This window comes from Alosa pseudoharengus, unplaced genomic scaffold, assembly GCF_046254945.1.
Source record: "Alosa pseudoharengus isolate Yale_2024_CS ecotype anadromous, Long Island Sound unplaced genomic scaffold, YU_APseudo_1.1 YU_APseudo_1.1_scf_6, whole genome shotgun sequence".
In the NCBI taxonomy this organism is placed as follows: Eukaryota; Metazoa; Chordata; class Actinopteri; order Clupeiformes; family Clupeidae; genus Alosa; species Alosa pseudoharengus.
Window position 1 is genome coordinate 31560619 of NW_027468848.1, and position 16992 is coordinate 31577610.

A 16992-nucleotide genomic window follows, 5' to 3' on the forward strand; every position below is an offset into this window, starting at 1 on the left:
CTGGGAATTATTCTGTGAAATTGACTCTGCAAGTGACCCTCTAAATTACCTCTTGTGCGTTGTGTGCAAGTGACAATGTGAGAGCAGAAAGTCAACTACATGAAGCATGTCATATTAGGGCAAAAACCAGAACATACCATAATGACCTCCCATAGATGTTCCAAACGAGATTTTAAGTGGAGTTAGTAATTCATCAGTAGAATTAGTGAATAACAAAAAAGCCCTTTGACAAACAGGCTAACACGAAACTATATGAGACAAATGATCTCCTGTGTATTTAGCCTGTCTTCTTGGAAGAGTGACAGAGGACACATACAAGGGAAAAAAGGAAGGGAAGTGTACTCTGCTCAACACCATGGAGCAGATTTAGATTGTGCACTAATTATGAACTATACGATGGAAAACCAGTCAGAAGAGCAACACCACTGAAAGAATAGTCTTTTATTTTTTATTCCTTGACAATTTCTTTTGCTTGCTTAACTGTATTCAACTGGAGCCATTGTAGAGAGATGTAGTACTTTGTACTAATACTTAAACCACATTCCCACTTGAAGTCTCTTTCCTTGAAGCTGTGTATACAATGAATTCCTACGAGTAGAAAGAACCATGAAAAAGAGTACATTTCATCTAAGCAATCTTTACACGAGCCCCTGTGAGTCAACACGACACTGTCAGGTTCCTTGGTGACGTACCAGGTGTGTGGCACCAAACCGAAAAAGACAAAGCTTGGAAGACGATTTAAAATCACAGACTAAGACTTTAAAATGACTTTTACAGTATAGCGTGGGGAAAAGTGGGCAAAAAACAAACTCAAAATGAACAATTTCAATTCAAGTCTGAAAGCTGGACAGAGCACAAACGGTTTGTTCACTTTCCTACACCTGAGCGCGTCAACAAGCCTATCTAGTACAGGCCCCGTAGTGAAACAGGTGAGTTTGAGGGTGATTTGGCAGGGGGGGCTGGGGGGGATGTGGGGTTGAGGGTGGGTCTCAGAACTCCTCCTCTGCGTTGCGAGAGCGCGAGTCCTTCAGCTGCTTGAGCCGCTCGATGCAGTCGGTCACGCTGCGTTCTCCGTGGACCTTGTTGTCACGTGTGCGCACGTTTACAGTGTCGCTGGTCTTCTCCTTCTCTCCCACCACTAGACACAGAACCGGGTAAAGTTAAAGTCAAAGGTTAAAAGGGACAGCTACTTAACGCTTTGAAAAAGACACTTTAAAAAGTACCTACTAACTACCACTCACTCCAAATTTCAGTATTTTCTCAAAAATGGTCTAGTCCAGTGTTTCTCATAGTGTGGTCCGGGGACCACTGGTGGTCCGCAAGCTAGCCCAAGTGGTCCGTGAGCAGACGTGGTAAAATATAATATAGTTTGCAATATTGAACCATGTTGTATGTAAATCCAAACATTTCTGCAACACTGCCTATGTAAGGCATGCCAGTTTAAATCATATAAATTCTCTGACACAATAAGCAAGGTGCAAAGACAATCAGTGAGTAGGCCTATTGTGTAATTTACTGTTGAAGTAGGTCTACTTTTTTTTTTTTTAGCTAGGTGGTCCGTGAGGCTATTTTTATTGATTAAGTGGTCCTTGGTCTGAAAAAGTTTGAGAAACACTGGTCTAGTCGATCTAACCAACACAATCTCCACCTTGACCAAGGAAGCATTAGCTGGTACAGTCCCTTTTAAATTTCTCTTCAAGTTATTAAACACCAAGATGGTGTTGTAGAAGGGGGTCACTTGCGCTTCAGCCTGGTTGGTGCTCACGGAACAGGACGCAGAAGTCAATGAGGAGACCCAAGGTCTATCTAGGACCAAGGAGCAGGACCGGAGCGCACAAAGCTTTAAGTGATTTTTAATTAGTACAAACCGACTAACATTTTGACACCCATGACTCTGAAGAAGACGCATGGGCGTCGATACAGTCAGTTTGCACTAATTAAAAACATACCTGCAAACTCAGAAGGGCTGAAAAAGGTGACATATTTCCGAAAGACCCCCCGCAGAAGATTTGAAAAAGATTTTACATTTTAACACGTAAATGAAGGGATATCGGGAATAACCGACATTTCCATTACATGCACATACAGTAGGTAGACCTGCAATAATTAATATTGAATATTATCATATTATATTATAATAAACGTGCAGTAAGCAGAATTTGAATATGGCTGCATTTGACACTTTTACATATTAAAATGACAGTCCTAACAGTAGGCCTACCAGCTGTTTTGAGTTAAGGCCATGTTTAGCCTAATTTAATAACTTAATGATGGAGAAGATATTTTCAGACCTGCCATCCTTGAAGAAATGTCAGTATTACCTCAAACCAGGGAAAACACATTGGCCCACCTTGGCCTTCATGTATGCAGCCAAAAACAGACCAAACAACATAAATGTTGACAATCTGTTTTAAAGCCTAATCCTTATCTATAAAAATCACTGGTGTTGATAGAAAGGGACTGTGGATATCCATTTTCTGGTCTCTATTATAGCATGTCTGGTTTATTAGTACCTCTTTTCAATCCATTATTATTTGATATTTTTTTGTGAAGAAATACATCTATCCCTCATGTTATGTTCCTCTCGTGTCTACTGAGGCTGCAATGATCACATTCCAACTAAAGGGGCGGGTCTCAGCAATAGGTGCGTTATGTCAGTCTACTCTAGAAGCCTAGGTCTCGCTTGTTTGCGCGCTAATTATCAAGGAAATATGATCTATATGCTACACAGAAAACAAACAAATTAAACACCTATCACTGAGCAAGTCAAAATATTTTCCACTTTCAGATTTGTTGCAAATAACTACATTTGGCCTTGGAAAGGTCTGCGCTCCCTGAGAACGTCATGTCTAACCATCATCGACACATGGAAAATATAATGCTAAATGAAATAACTGGTGAAGAAGCAATAATTTTCCAAGACAATATTAAACTATTAAGCCAAGCTAAATTCACAATCGCACTCAGTGCAGTCGTTTTGTTTCGCAAAGCAATTCAAAACGGCCAGCTGCGGGAACGTGAATTTGTGAGTAGGCCTAAACACTTGTTAACCTCACCTCAGCAAGTCTTTCATTTAACCCACCGAGGGCAAGAGAAAAGTTGCCTAACAATATGTTTTACCTTGAGTTTATAGTCAGAGAGAGTGTAGCATGTGGCCCGTGTTTGTTAGCTAACATTTTCTTTTTTTCCTTGGTCATATTGCTGCTGCAGGCCATAGCAGGCAGGCTATGCGTAACAGAAAGTGAGAGAGATAAAGCCCGCCCTCAGAAACAACTGATAGGTAGGTCTTCAAAAATAGCACAAAGAGAGGCCAATCAATCTCACATGAACAGAGAATGTCTAATAGACGGGCTTTGGCATGAAATCGACGATAGTCTCACTCCAGACTATGGGAAGTTGACCCCCCCCCCCCGAAAAAATAAACTCTTCGGATCTACACGATTCACGTGAATGACATATTTTGATTAAAAAACGGTGACTAGTTTGCAGGTACGTAAAAATCACGCTTTGTGTGCTCCGGTCCTGCTCCTTGGTCCTAGATAGACCTTGGATCTCCTCATTGACTAAGATGGTGTTCTCTAGCCAAAACACCTTCCTGATCTACAGAGGCAGTAGAAATGGCAGGGTCCGGCTCCACTCACCCAGAATGAAGTTGTACTGGGCCAGCTGGGCATTCCTGATCTTCTTGTTGAGGGTGCAGCCAGGGTCCACATCCACGTCCGTCATCAAGCCCGCGCTGTGGAACTGCTGCCGAACCTGGATATGTGTGGAAAATAAGCGTGTTGAGCACACATATGGTATACACACACATACATCAGTGAGTCAGGGAAAGTTGTTAAAAAAAACCTTATGTAGATCCAAATTGAAAACATTTTAGAGGTGCTACACAATTGTATCAGGTGAAGGTTGCCAAAAGTCACACCTTTTCAGCGTACTCCTCACAAGTAGGTCCGACAGGTACAACCATCACCTGCCGTGGAGACAGCCAGAGAGGCCTGAAAGGAGGAAAGATCATTATTATTTTTTTTCCTGTTATTCATAGGACAGTGACGACACTCATAGGAAGCAAGTGGGAGAGAGATGGGGTGGGATCCAGCAATGACCCGGGTCAGACTCAAACTTGGGTCCCCATGGGCACCCAGCCCCACGCCCCACACACACACACACACACACACACACACACACACACACACACACACAGATGTAGCACAGAGACGCACCTGGTACTTCCAAAGGTCAAATTCTTCTTTAATATGGTGAATATCTTTAATTGATCTTAAATAAATCAAATGGACAGCTCTCCTTTAACACCTACCATTTCCCTCCATAGTTTTCTGTCAGGATGGCGATCATTCTCTCCACTGATCCCAGAATGGCTCTGTGGATGATCACTGGCCTCTTCTTGTCATCGCCATCATGGCTACAAGAGAAACCACACATCAAGTATACTGCTTATTAAAATAAAACAGTACAGTACAACATCTGTTTCCATTAATGACCACATGGTGTCACCAAAACATCACAAACACCATACTTAAGATGCCTGTGGCCAGTGACTTTGGCTACTGAATGATATGATTCACAGTGCCAAAAAAATGTGTGTGGCATTAACCTTGGAGCCAGGTTTAATAAAAAAAAAATATTTTAAAAAGCAGTGTGTGTGTGTGTGTGTGTGTGTGTGTGTGCGCGCGCGCGCGTGCGTGTGTGTGGATGGACAAGCAGGCCTTTGAGAACGCACACAAACATGAGCATTTCAACTTGACTCCATTCCAACAAAATATTTGAGAAATGAACCTGTCCAAACAAAAGCTACAGCAACAGCTGGGGGCCTGTCAGCTACAGACAGCCATCTCAAACGACCATTTGAAACGTCATGCTCCTACTCTCAAGGCAGAGACACGTTACCTGACAAAGGTGAGGTTGAAGCGGATTGGCAACTGGAAGTCCAGCTGGATGGTGGCACACTGGTGGTACCGACCGATGGCATCCTTGATCTGAATGTCAATCTGTGGGGAGACAAATTGACGCCCCAGGGAGAGAGACAAAGATTAATGGCTCTGTCTGGTTGGTAGAGGTTAAAAAACAGTGCAGTCTGTGTCCATTAGCGGATGCAGAGGTTTCCTTAATACCTTTGGTCCATAGAAAGCTCCGTCGCCTGGGTTCAAGACCCACTTCTCTCCAAATTCGTTCAGACTGTTTTCCAGTTGCTGCAACAACAAACAAACGGACAGGGCAAATAAATAAAAAAATATTGTTAAAAGGAAAAAGAAAAAAAAGACTTTCATCTGTGAAATGGCTTTTCAAGTGCTTGGGATTAGTAGATCTTTATTCAGCTTCTTTTTTACAGGCTCTGGCAGGCCTGTGACTAAATCTGTGAACTATGTTACCTGTCACCTTTAAGAGGATTTGCTGTTAAATGTCACCTGGACTTTTCTCCCCCAAAGTGACATCTGATTTAGGTAAGGGAGGAATTTGAGAGAGTGACTGAGGAAAAAGATGAGAAGGGGGAGATGGAGGACGAAGCGGAGGGGGAGATGGAGTACGAAGAGGAGAAGGAGGAGGAGGAGGAGGAGGAAGAGAGAAAACATGACAGGTTCTGGAGTGCTGACTGACAGACTGACAGCCGTGTTCTACCTTTTCGGCCTGGTCCCAGACCTCCACCTCTCCCAGGAACTTCTCCGGTCGGGTGGAGAGGTTCAGCTTGAACGTGAAGCCGAACACGTTGTAGACAGTGCGCAGGAAGTCAAGGCACCCTTTGATCTCGCTCTCAATCTGAGGAAGAAAGTAGTAACATACCATTACAAACACAGAGGTACAAACACCAACATGCAATACAACCTTCCTGTGCATCACTTGTTTATTCATTTTCAGAGTCTCCTTTCAACTGCATGGTTCTCAGGCATCTGAAGTCTGAATGCAATTTTATATCTATTTTTTATACCTCTATCTATTTAAAAACACACTTTAATACTCATATTTGCTTAACGCTTAATTCTTATTTTATCCCATAGGTTAAAATAGCTGACAGCAACATCAAAACAAAGTATTCACGTGGTCACTCTTTGATGCTCAATACAATCTGTACTAAATTGTACAGTTAAACTCTAAGGAGGGTCCTCAAGATGGATGCATTGCAAGCGTAGGCCCATGGTCCACTCACCTGGTCCATGGTGCAGAAGATGTGGGCATCGTCCTGCTGGAAGCGCCGCACGCGGGTCAGTCCCGTCAGCGCCCCCGACAGCTCGTTGCGGTGCAGGACGCCAAAGTCCGCCATGCGCAGAGGCAGCTCTCTCCAGGAGCGCGGCCGGTGGTCAAACATCAAACTGTAGGATGAGGACAGAAGAACCTCACTGTAACCACTTCACAGTGAATTAAGGGCCCGTCCCAATACCTCCCCTACCCCTAGATTTTTGCCCTAACCCTCGTTTTTGCGCGTGCACGTGTAGGGCTAGGGTGTCCCATTACTTTAGGGAGCAAGGGGAAGTGCTATTTTCCCCTTAAAATCAACCCTTAAAACATAGCCAGGACCGATGCGGGCTTAAAATGAAGTGGGAGATGAAATTACCCAGGATACTGTGCAAGCTCAGCGAGCCGGACAAATTTTTCATATATTTTCGCAAATAAGCATATTAACATTTCGAAATATGTTGGAATATGTTAGTTTGATGCACATCTGATGGACTGTTGAGTTTTGAACACTAATGTTAGAAAATATCTCACAAAGCTATCTGACGATGTTCATGATATCTGCTGCGTGCTTTGAGAGAGTCTGCCCATCAAATAACGTTATATATCTGATCTGGGTAGTTTTGTCAATATTTAAGGTGTGTGTTCTGGCGTTCACATGAACACGAATATTTTTGTTGATTAACCAGACGTAGATAAACCAGCACAGCCCACACAACAATGACCGCTGGAATGGGCATGTTCCTGAATGAGCACGTTCGCTACGCTAATTTGCATATAGTGGTGTCCCAATTCATAGGGAAATATCTTCACCTCCACTTCCCTTGTCGAGGGGGCTTTAATGTTGAGGGCAATCAAAACCAAGTGGAAGTTTTAAGGGGGGAGAAATGGGACGGGCCCTAAGACATGCCGTGCAGCCAGTGTGGCACTTCACAGAATAGTTTCCCATTGTGTTAAGTGACAGTCTAAATCGCTCGGCACATAGGCACCGACACAAGTGCAGCACCCTCCACTTTTGACACTCGATTACATTACATTCAATTGTTTTCAATACAACTCTGCACACCAGCATTAAACTGTGTTGCTGCTGCTGTGTCAATTACGATTCAGTTCTATGTTTGTCGGTGCTACTCAATAAAATCCATTGTTTATCGAATGCTTGTCAGTTAAACATTTCTGTGTGGCAAGTGTCAGCGCATTCATGTCAGTGCCTATGTGTGGAACGCTTAGGCGGTGATCACATTAGCCAGCGGCAAGTGGCAGGTTTCCTATTGTTCTCTATGGTTCGGCAGCGGAACGGTGGCAACGCTGGCATAACGCTAGCGCTGAACAAGCTGAGCGTTGAACTTGGTTCAACTGTCAAAGAGCAGCGCGAGTGTATTCTATTGACAAACCGTTTGTGTTGCTTAGGAACGAGACAAAACTTATTATGGTCTGAGCGTTGCGTTACGTTTGCTGCTGCCGCTTGCCGATGTGATCCCCGCCTTAGGGCCTTACACACAGTTGCTCTTGCTCTCGCAGTTGAAATTAAAATGGATGCCACTTGAGCACCTAGCTGCCATCCTGGACGCACAAAGTATAACATTGGCTACTCTACAGCAGAAGTCACTCTGCGGTGGACAGAGCTGAAAGACCTTGGGTAAGTGCCAATGCCAAGATTTTCAGGACAAACTTGTCAATTAGCTAATTAGCCCTGGAGGCAGCAGCCAAGAGAGAGCACTAACAAATGACTTAATTACCAAATGAGCTCAAACAGCTGAGCGCTGCTGGTTAAGGGCTGTTAATAGCAGATGTTGCTTCTGCTGCGGAGTTAGTTTTGAAGAGTCAGAAGTCTTACCAGTGGCCTGGGCAGTTCATGGGCTTCAGAGCGAAAGTCTCCTTCTCCGCCTCGAAGGAGAACATGTTCTCGCTGTAGTGCTGCCAGTGGCCTGAGGTCTGCCACAGCTTGCTGTTGTAGATGTTGGGGGTGACCACTTCCTGGAAGCCCCGCTTCCTGTATTCACTCTGGTGGGCAGATCAGGGACAAATCAGAGACAAATCAGACTCCAGATTTTTTACAACCAGCCTTAACACACCACACCATAACAAATGTACTTAAACCAAGAGCCAGCTGACTGCACGGGCATTTCAAAGCTCGGACATGAGAAGGGACTCACCCTGATGAACTGGATGAGAGTGTTGTAGATGTACGCCCCCTTGGGCAGGAAGAAACAGCTGCCGGGGCTCAGGTCGTGGAAGAAGAACAGGTCCTGCTCCTGCAGGGATACAAACGAGCGTGAGCAAGATGAGCGAGAACAAGAAAAGGAGAGAGAGAGAGAGAGAGAGAGAGAGAGAGAGGTGAGCGAGGAGGGTGAGAGAAGCGGGATGTCAGATTAGCGGCACCCGCTTCTCTGTGGTGACAAAGTGCTCCCCGGGTGCCCATCAGTGGCGTGGCCTGGCAGATGGCACATTAAGGAGGCAGACATCTGCATGCTTTATGGTGGCACTGGCACGCCTCTGCATCATCGCGCCCGCCGCCGACGCATCTCACCGGCAAAACGGGCGGACGGGGTGGGGCGGCTGGGATCGCCCGTCGTCGCATTGGCGACAGCTGGCGCACTGAGCCATTATCACACCTACGAGTCCTCGCGTCCTCTACGGTCTCTCTCCATCCATGTGTTAGCCCTGCCTTGACACCCAAGTCATATCCTCCATTACCAACACACACCACCATCTATTTACCCCTTACTTAGGCTCACACACACACACACACACACACACACACACACACACACACACACACACACTTATTGGATGCTATTATAAGTGCTCCATCAATCAGTCGATAAATAATGTCTGGATTTTTTGTGGTCCTCCTCTCATTAGTGTTAAGCTTTTAATGTGCGCTTCTTTTACGAGAGTGTGTCCAGATGTTCACTGCACTAATAAAAAAGCAAAGCAGAGAGAAAAACACATTCTGGATGTTTCGGGATAACGACACTACACACTAAACTACGACACCAAAGCTGGCCTACTTTATAGTGATGACACCACGGCCCCTAAAAAGAAATGCTTGCCGTGCAAACCCAAGTTTATGACGCTCTTTCGCTCACATCCATCATGAGGGGCCAGATGACAAGAGGTCAGATAACGCCACCAGTCATCCACGCGCTTGGGTTTTGGGTACGTACTCGTCCCAGTTTGCGGTGGTCACGGTTCTTGGCCTCCTCCTGGAACTTCTCCCACTCCTTCAGCATCTTGGGGTCGGGGAAGGAGATGCCGTAGATTCGCTGCAGGCTCTCCATGTCCGCCTTCCCCTCCCAGTAGGTGGACGAGTTCTGTAATGGTCAAACAAAAATGTGCTTCTTTACAGACAAAACCAAACTCCTGATGATTAATCTTTAAGCAAGCAACCAACCAACAGCAAATTCTTATCACTGCTGTCTTCAGAAACTCCGCTCTGTGTAAATTTAAATGTGCCTTTTTGTGCTTTAAAATAAGTCTGTGTAGTATTAGTGATGACATATTCTGTACCTTATGGATCTTCAGGGCCTTGATCTTTCCAGTGTGTCTCACGTGGGGACCTCTGCAGAGGTCAATTAAAGGACCACACCTGGAGGAGGACATGACAAATCAGATGCGGAGCAGGCTAGACCTGGTCCTGTCTTCGTAAAATGTAAAACACACTGTCTTGTATAAAATAGAAAACAGGACAAGAGAAGAGTATGTGGATGTGCATCAAACCTGTAAACAGTGGTGGTTGGAGTGGTCACTTTCTCGTTCAAGATCCTGCACTTAAACTTGTTGTACTGTAGGGAGAAGAAGAGAGGGAGAGAGGGAGATGGAAGGAGAGAGAGAACGAGAGGTGGGTTGAGGAAGTAAAAAAAAAAAAAAAGCAAATTTCAATTTCTCTGCTATGAAAATCTTCAGAGTATGTCATCTTTTCCGGGCGAGATAGACATGCCATTTTTTTCCACTGTGTGTGAACAGTGGGAGAGCTACCTTGAACATTTCCAGGAGAGTCTCCTTCTTTATCTCCAGCCTCTCAAAGGGCTGCTTCTCCTTGATGATTTTCTTACACAGGTTCTCCAGACCGGGGAAGTCATTACTCGAAACCCCTCTGCCAGACAGGAAAAAAAGCGAGAGAGCGAGACAGAGAGCAGAGATACACGGAGAGGGTGGGGGATGGAAGGCGAAATGGGACAAACTTTATTCACTTCAAACCTCAAAAAGGTAAACCTGTTCATTAATAAACATGAGTTCTCAGAGCCCAAAGTGCAAAGTTGAACACAGAGTGAGAGTCTGGGAAATGTCAGGAGAGTATATTGCTAATTAAAAAGCGTTCAAGCACTGCCTCGACCCTGTATGTCACATAAGTCCCACCGAATGCACACGCAATAAGCTAGACAACCTGTTCCATGGCCGACAGATGGAAACCACAAACAAGGTGCCGCCTGTCAGTAGAGTTATCTCTCAGAATATAATTACCATAAAAAGACTATCATCAGGAAAGAGCTGCCCTTGCTAATAGTCATCTACACTAATTTGCGTGAGATTAGGTGAGAGGAAATGTATGAGTCACACAGAAGGTCAAGCTAAATTGTTTACCGGCCATTTTTTTTCTTTCCTCATTCTTTTGAAAGTGCTAACAGTGAAAGTCTATGGTAATTAGCTAGAAGACATTCATTTCTGACCATGGATTCATTTCGCCTTCAAAATCTGACCTTTTCCTCAAGGCTCTCAGAACACGATTTGACACTTATTTATTTTACATGTCCTGCCAAATTAAGGTTAATATAAAAAGAACAAAAATGAAAACTACACAACCTGCCAGTTGAAATAAAAAGCTGAAAGCTCTTTTTATGAACTGCAGGTTCTGACCATGAATTGGCTTTTCACTTATCGCACAGTACAATTTCAAGGCCTTTTCTTTGTCTGGGTCCAGCAATTAGCCAAGGATGTGGGTGCGTCTGCACAAACACACTGGACATAGACTGGGTTTACATGCGCTTCAGTATCCCGGTTATGACGCTTATCCCGATTTTGATCATATTCAGGATATGGTGTTTACATGAACACAGAAACTCAGTTATTAATATCCTTGTATACATGATCAATATTAGTATTCCGGTTGTCAACGATATTCTATTAGCACTCCTTTTCCCGGTTTCTGATGCAAGTGCGCTTTTTCCTGAGAAACCGAGATAAGGTGTATACATGGAACAGTATCCCAGTTTCTTTTGGAGTACTCCACCTAGCATAACCGGGATACTCAAAACCAGGATAAGGGCTTATCCAGGTTCTGAAATCGGGATATGATGTTTACATGCGCAAATACAAAAACGGGATACTTCAAAATCCCGATCATAACCGGGATACTAAGGTGCATGATAACGCAGTCATAGAAAATAGTATATACTCGACTCACTCGCTCTCCAGGAACATGTCGTAGTAGAAGCCGCTCTCGATGGGTGGTCCGTAGCACAGGCAGCCACCATACACGCGCTCCATGGCCTCGCCCATGATGTGGGCACTGGAGTGCCAATACACCTGTGAAGGCAAACACCTGAGTTCAACAAATGGACACAGTTCACCGCAGAGTGTGTGAATATACAGACTGGGAGAACTGTGTCATTCTTAAGGCACTGTTCTCATAACCTCTGCCAAGAAGGTTATGATCTCAGTTTAGCCAGTCAGTCTGTCTGTCTGTCTGTCGGTCTGTGTCTCTGACTGTGTCTATAAGGCCAATTTTCATGTAACTTACATGCACAGCACATGTCAGAATCTACAATCTTTGGAGCCGATTTGGGAATATTTTGAGCACTTTTTAGAGCGGATCCGGACTTAGATATTTTTGGTCCTATTTTGTCATTGCGGGATTGGCCATTTGGCCTTGGTTAGGGGTGTGTGCTCTCCAATGGCCTTCTAATCAGGTCCTGATTTCAGGTATTAGTCCCTTGGTAAAACTGCTATGCACAACAGTATGTGCCTATCCAACAGAATGGTAAAATGTTTGGTCGTAAACAGATTAAAATGGATTGCCTTCATCTCCATTCATTCCTCTCTGAACACAGATTTCTTTCCAAGCTCTGGGCTGATTTCATATTGAAATTTCACAAGAGTAACCAGAATATTTTATTATTAAATATGCTTTTTTTCCCCCCACTGACACATTGTAGTTCAATGGCACCTTTGATTCGAATCGAAATGTCTAAATACGCCAAGTCTGTGGATACTCTATTTGGGTCTAAATTGCTGTTAAAAGCACAAAATACTAAATGATTCAACTGAGAGATGAAGAGTTCATCTAAAAGTATTTTATCTTTATTAATATCAACATTGTGTATAAAATTGCTCTTAACACTCTTCTGTAAATTATCCTTAAGTGGTATGACAACATTTTGGGCGACATCCAAATAGGCCACAACTGCTACCCATATCTTACAAATGTGTACATAGAAATATCGGACTCACTTTGCACATTCAGCAGTAAGACAACATGGGGAGTGTAGAAGATAAGGAGGGTGCAAACCCTGCATACATTTAACAGATAACATTTGAATCCATATTTTCCTACGAATGAGAGTGGGCCTTTTAGTATAGCAGCAACCTCTCTCCAATAAGTATTTCATTAGTTAAGTTTCCTTAACTTATGTTTAACATTCCCTTTCCTTAATATTCACATACAGGTAGTCCCTTACAAATAAAACTAAATAAAAAGATCAAAATTAAGGGGTAACTTACAGCTTGAGCTTCTTCGTCGTCAAACTTGAGGAGCTGCAGGCTGCAGTCCTGTTCTAAGGGTCTGTCCAGGTCCCACACACCATTGTTCACTTTAGCAATCACAGTGTTATCAGCAAGGCCTTGGCTGTTTAAGGGGAGAGCCAAGACAAAATAACGTCAGACATTAAACATCTGAGGTTTTGCAATACAGCCAGTAAATGTTGACCAGCTTTTGACCATAACTTCAGATTTTAGAGGAACTTCTGAAAATCAAAAAACTCATGACTACTCATAAGTCACATCTGTAAGTAATCACATGCATCTACCATCAGACAGGAAGAATCACTGCCGGTGATAACGAGCAAGTGCTCAGAAGTAAAAGTGGTAAAGCTTGTGAGGAAGTAACCTTCTTCTTCATAAACAGGGGGCTGCCTACCACCGTACCTGATGCCGCAGGCCACTGTGTACGGGGTGGTCTTCCAGGACTCCCCATCCACCACCTTCCCATCGGGCAGGGTGATCTTGATGGGCTTGCTGTCCTTCTCTGCCCGCTCAGCCAAGAGGGCATCATGCTCTGCTTTCAGCTTGTTATAAAGGGCCAGGCGATCCTCGATGTACTGTGGAGGGGGGTTGAGCTGTGGAGTGGTAGAGGGGCGAAGTCAGACGAAGGCCCTGTTGGGCTGAATCGTTGCTTTTTTTCTTTTAATTAAACTCTAGAGAGGGGTAGCCTTCAAATCTAGACGCAGCCTAGCGGCAGCAAATGTAATTTGCAGCCAGGGTAGTCTAGCAACTCTCCGTTGGCTTGCGAGCTGTAAAAATTAAACTTCGATCAGGCCAATCACATCATGTATAGAGTCAGTGGGTGGGCTTAACATAATGATGATGTTGCAACGGTTCCCTGCTACTTTAAAACAAAGAAGATGGATGCTGCTGCTGCCCAACAGTGCGACACGAGTTAAGCTTTTTTTTAAGTTGGCAAAAGTTTGATCAACTAGCCAACTAGCTCCACTGGTGGGAAAACACATGGGACTCATGAGTTGCAGCGCTATCCTATTGCATGCAGAGGGAATTTGAAAGACAACCGTTTATCCTGCCCCTCGGATTGAGCACTGCGAATGGAGAGTTCCTAGACCCTACATCTTGATGTGGGTCTGACTTGTCAGGCTAAGAGAGGGGTCATAATGAATGGGTATTTTGGTTTAACATGTTGCATCATCACAGCCCAATGTTGGCTAGGCCGTGTTGATATAGTTTACAGTCGTATACAAGCTGTGTTTCAAAACTGAACTACAGTATGTTCTCACAAATGGCAAACATCAAACATAACAACACTATAACATTTGTATGACTAACCTCCCCACTACTACTGGAAATGCCTGTGTGAATGAAAATCACACAAGACAATAACTCTGCACACACATACTGTATGGGTAGCCTAGAAATCTAGACGCACCCTAGCGGCAGCAAATTACATTTGCTTCCAGGGCTACTGTATGGGTACTTATGGTGTCAGTGTTTTAAGCCAGTGTTAGTTTAAATGCATACTGGACTACTGCCAAAAGTGGACAAGATCAGGGCAGGAGTGCCTGACTAATGTGTTTTTTCACACAAACATACGGGCATTTGTGGGCGTTTGAGGGTGTTTTTGGGCGGTAACCAGGTATGCCATCGTGTTGGAGGTGCAAACAAACGCTGCATCGCCATTGAGATCACATAGTAATCAGGGTGCGAGTTAGGGGGGAGCAGGGGGAGCCATGGCTCCCCTAGTGGCCACCTGAGCTCCCCTGGAAACATGGTATGTGAAATTGTGGGGGAGCTCTAAAATATTGATATGATTGCCAAATAAATTATATTTTGGCCATGGTTTTCCCTAAAATGTGTAAAATAAGAGAAATAAAATTGTATTTTGAGTTTATGATTCATGAAAAAAGTGCCTGCTTGCACGTTAGAGGCACGAAACGTGGAAGCGCTCAAATCAGGTCATCGCCTGTCCACATCATGGCTTACCGGACCTCGAGCAAAAGCAGCGGAACCCAGGCCGCTGTGGTCACTTTTGTGTTAGGTAGCTGCTTTTACTTAAAATTTGCTGTTGTTATAGGCCTAAGGATTGCTGTTATGTGATAGGCCGCCTACTTATGAGAAGGGCTATGTGCATCGTTGTGTTGTGTAGCCTACGGGTCATTCCACGCCAACTCAGCCACCCATGTACATGACACCTCTCAGATTTTGCTGAAAAGTGGCGAATATATGCCTTATGTTACCAAACAAAGGAATCTGAAGTTTCAGGTCAATATCTCAAACGGTTTGCCCATGGCGTCCATTTGAATTTCGGGTGCCACGGCCCTAATTGACACATTGGAATTTCACATTTCATCTATTGCCATTTTTGGAAGCCCATAATGTCTGTTCTAATAGTGGTAGAGGGCTGGAAACTGGTGTGGTAGTTCATTGTAGCCTGTACTACACAATTCTGGGGGCAAAATCAATATTCCTTACTGTTAGGGTGAGAGGTGGGACACCAAAGTCCTAAAAAATGTTGATGGCATGTGTGATTTTTCACTTTTTGGGTGGCTCTAGCACCACAATTAATGATCATATTTATTCTAAACAGGATTATTTGTTATATGTGGGAACCTTGCTCTTCCCAAAATTAATTTTAAGGGTATGGTACCACTGGTGGGGGTTTCATGGGGGTCCAAAAACCCTTTCCGGCAGATGTGACTCTTTTGGAACCCCATATTTGGACCCCCAAATGACCATGTGGGCACTTGATGATCCTAATGGGATTTATACCAGCCGTCTTTAGAACACTAAACATATCGGAGGTGTCAAATGTTGAGTTACTCCAGTCTAGATTTTTTTTAGGTTAATCGCTCCTAAGATGTATTGCTATTGTCTGTCCAAAGTAAAATGCCTGTTACGAAGTTACCTGATGGTCAAATCAACCAAAACTCCGATTGTTTGTACCTCCAAGTGGTCTGTGACATACGTCTGTGACACGAGTTTGATTTCTGGTAGCACTGCATCACTTACCTCTGCTTTTCCTGCAGCATCCCCTGTAGCACCTTTGCTCTTTTTCTTCCCTCCTTTATCCCCATGAGCTCCGTCCTGACAAAACATTGCACCACATCAATAAGACAACCACACCTGTGTAATTCTTTGTGTACGACGTTGCATGCATACGCGCGCTTGCGTGTGTGTGTGTGTGTGTGTGTGTGTGTGTGTGTGTCGCTCCACCCAGTTAATCACAGTCCACGTTAACGTTACAGAAACAAAACCTGGCACCAGACAGGATATGCTACCTTGTGTGACGAGTTTGACAGCTGGGGTAGTCTGACTGAAGTGTGACTTTTGATGAGAGCAGACGACATAATGTTATAAACATCGGAAAAATAGTTTATTTAAAGCGATAACGTTATGCTGTAGAAAGCAGGTAGGTAAACAATAAATTGTGGTTTCGTGGCATGTTCTGCCAGGGATACTTCATGTACATCACACCACAATACAACTGCCCATCTAAACATCAGCCGTTACATCCTAAGCCCTCCTAAACTATCGAAAGCCATCGGAGAATGGGCCTAATCTATTTAACAAGGCAGCACCGCGACACATGCATTGGCAGCATGTTTTCAATGAGAACCCAAGTTGACGGCTAGCATTCTAACGTTAGCTAGCTAACTTCGCCGGCTAGATTTATCAAATGGACGGGACGTTACCTTCTTCCCTTCCTCAACCTGCAGCGCCTTCATCTGCTGAGCAACTTTCTCCTCCTCCATTCTGAAATTACTGCTGCTAGACAGAAATTTACAGACAGAAACAAACTTCTGATGAAATTACAATACAAGACACGACTCCTGTCTCACCGGCATGTACATTTCCCGGATATGATGATGTCTTCGTTTCATCGCCAATGCTGATGCAACACTGGCAGTAGGAGGCGGTCATTTTCTGATTGACAGGAACTCTAGCGAATTAGGACTGAATGAGTAGGCTTACAGACAGTCGCAGGAGGATGATGCAAGGATTTCTTGTTAATGAGCAAAGTTATGACTGCAACGCTGTTGTTATAATAATAATAATAATAATAATAATAATAATAATAAT

General features: G+C 44.1%; 1 protein-coding gene across 1 annotated transcript; it reads right to left on the reverse strand.

Moving 5' to 3' along the window:
• Positions 1 to 426: 426 nt before the first annotated feature.
• On the reverse strand, positions 427 to 16762 carry tars1 (threonyl-tRNA synthetase 1). The gene is made up of 19 exons (XM_076270092.1): positions 16605 to 16762; positions 15922 to 15996; positions 13333 to 13523; positions 12910 to 13033; positions 11594 to 11715; positions 10168 to 10285; positions 9910 to 9974; positions 9700 to 9778; positions 9357 to 9503; positions 8343 to 8441; positions 8024 to 8190; positions 6161 to 6323; positions 5635 to 5772; positions 5130 to 5207; positions 4906 to 5006; positions 4316 to 4420; positions 3923 to 3995; positions 3642 to 3756; positions 427 to 1138 (listed from the first exon to the last, which is right to left on the reverse strand). The coding sequence occupies exons 1-19, from the start codon at positions 16662 to 16664 to the stop codon at positions 990 to 992; spliced, it is 2169 nt and encodes a 722-aa protein (XP_076126207.1). The 5' UTR covers positions 16665 to 16762; the 3' UTR covers positions 427 to 989.
• Between the last annotated feature and the right edge of the window lie 230 nt (positions 16763 to 16992).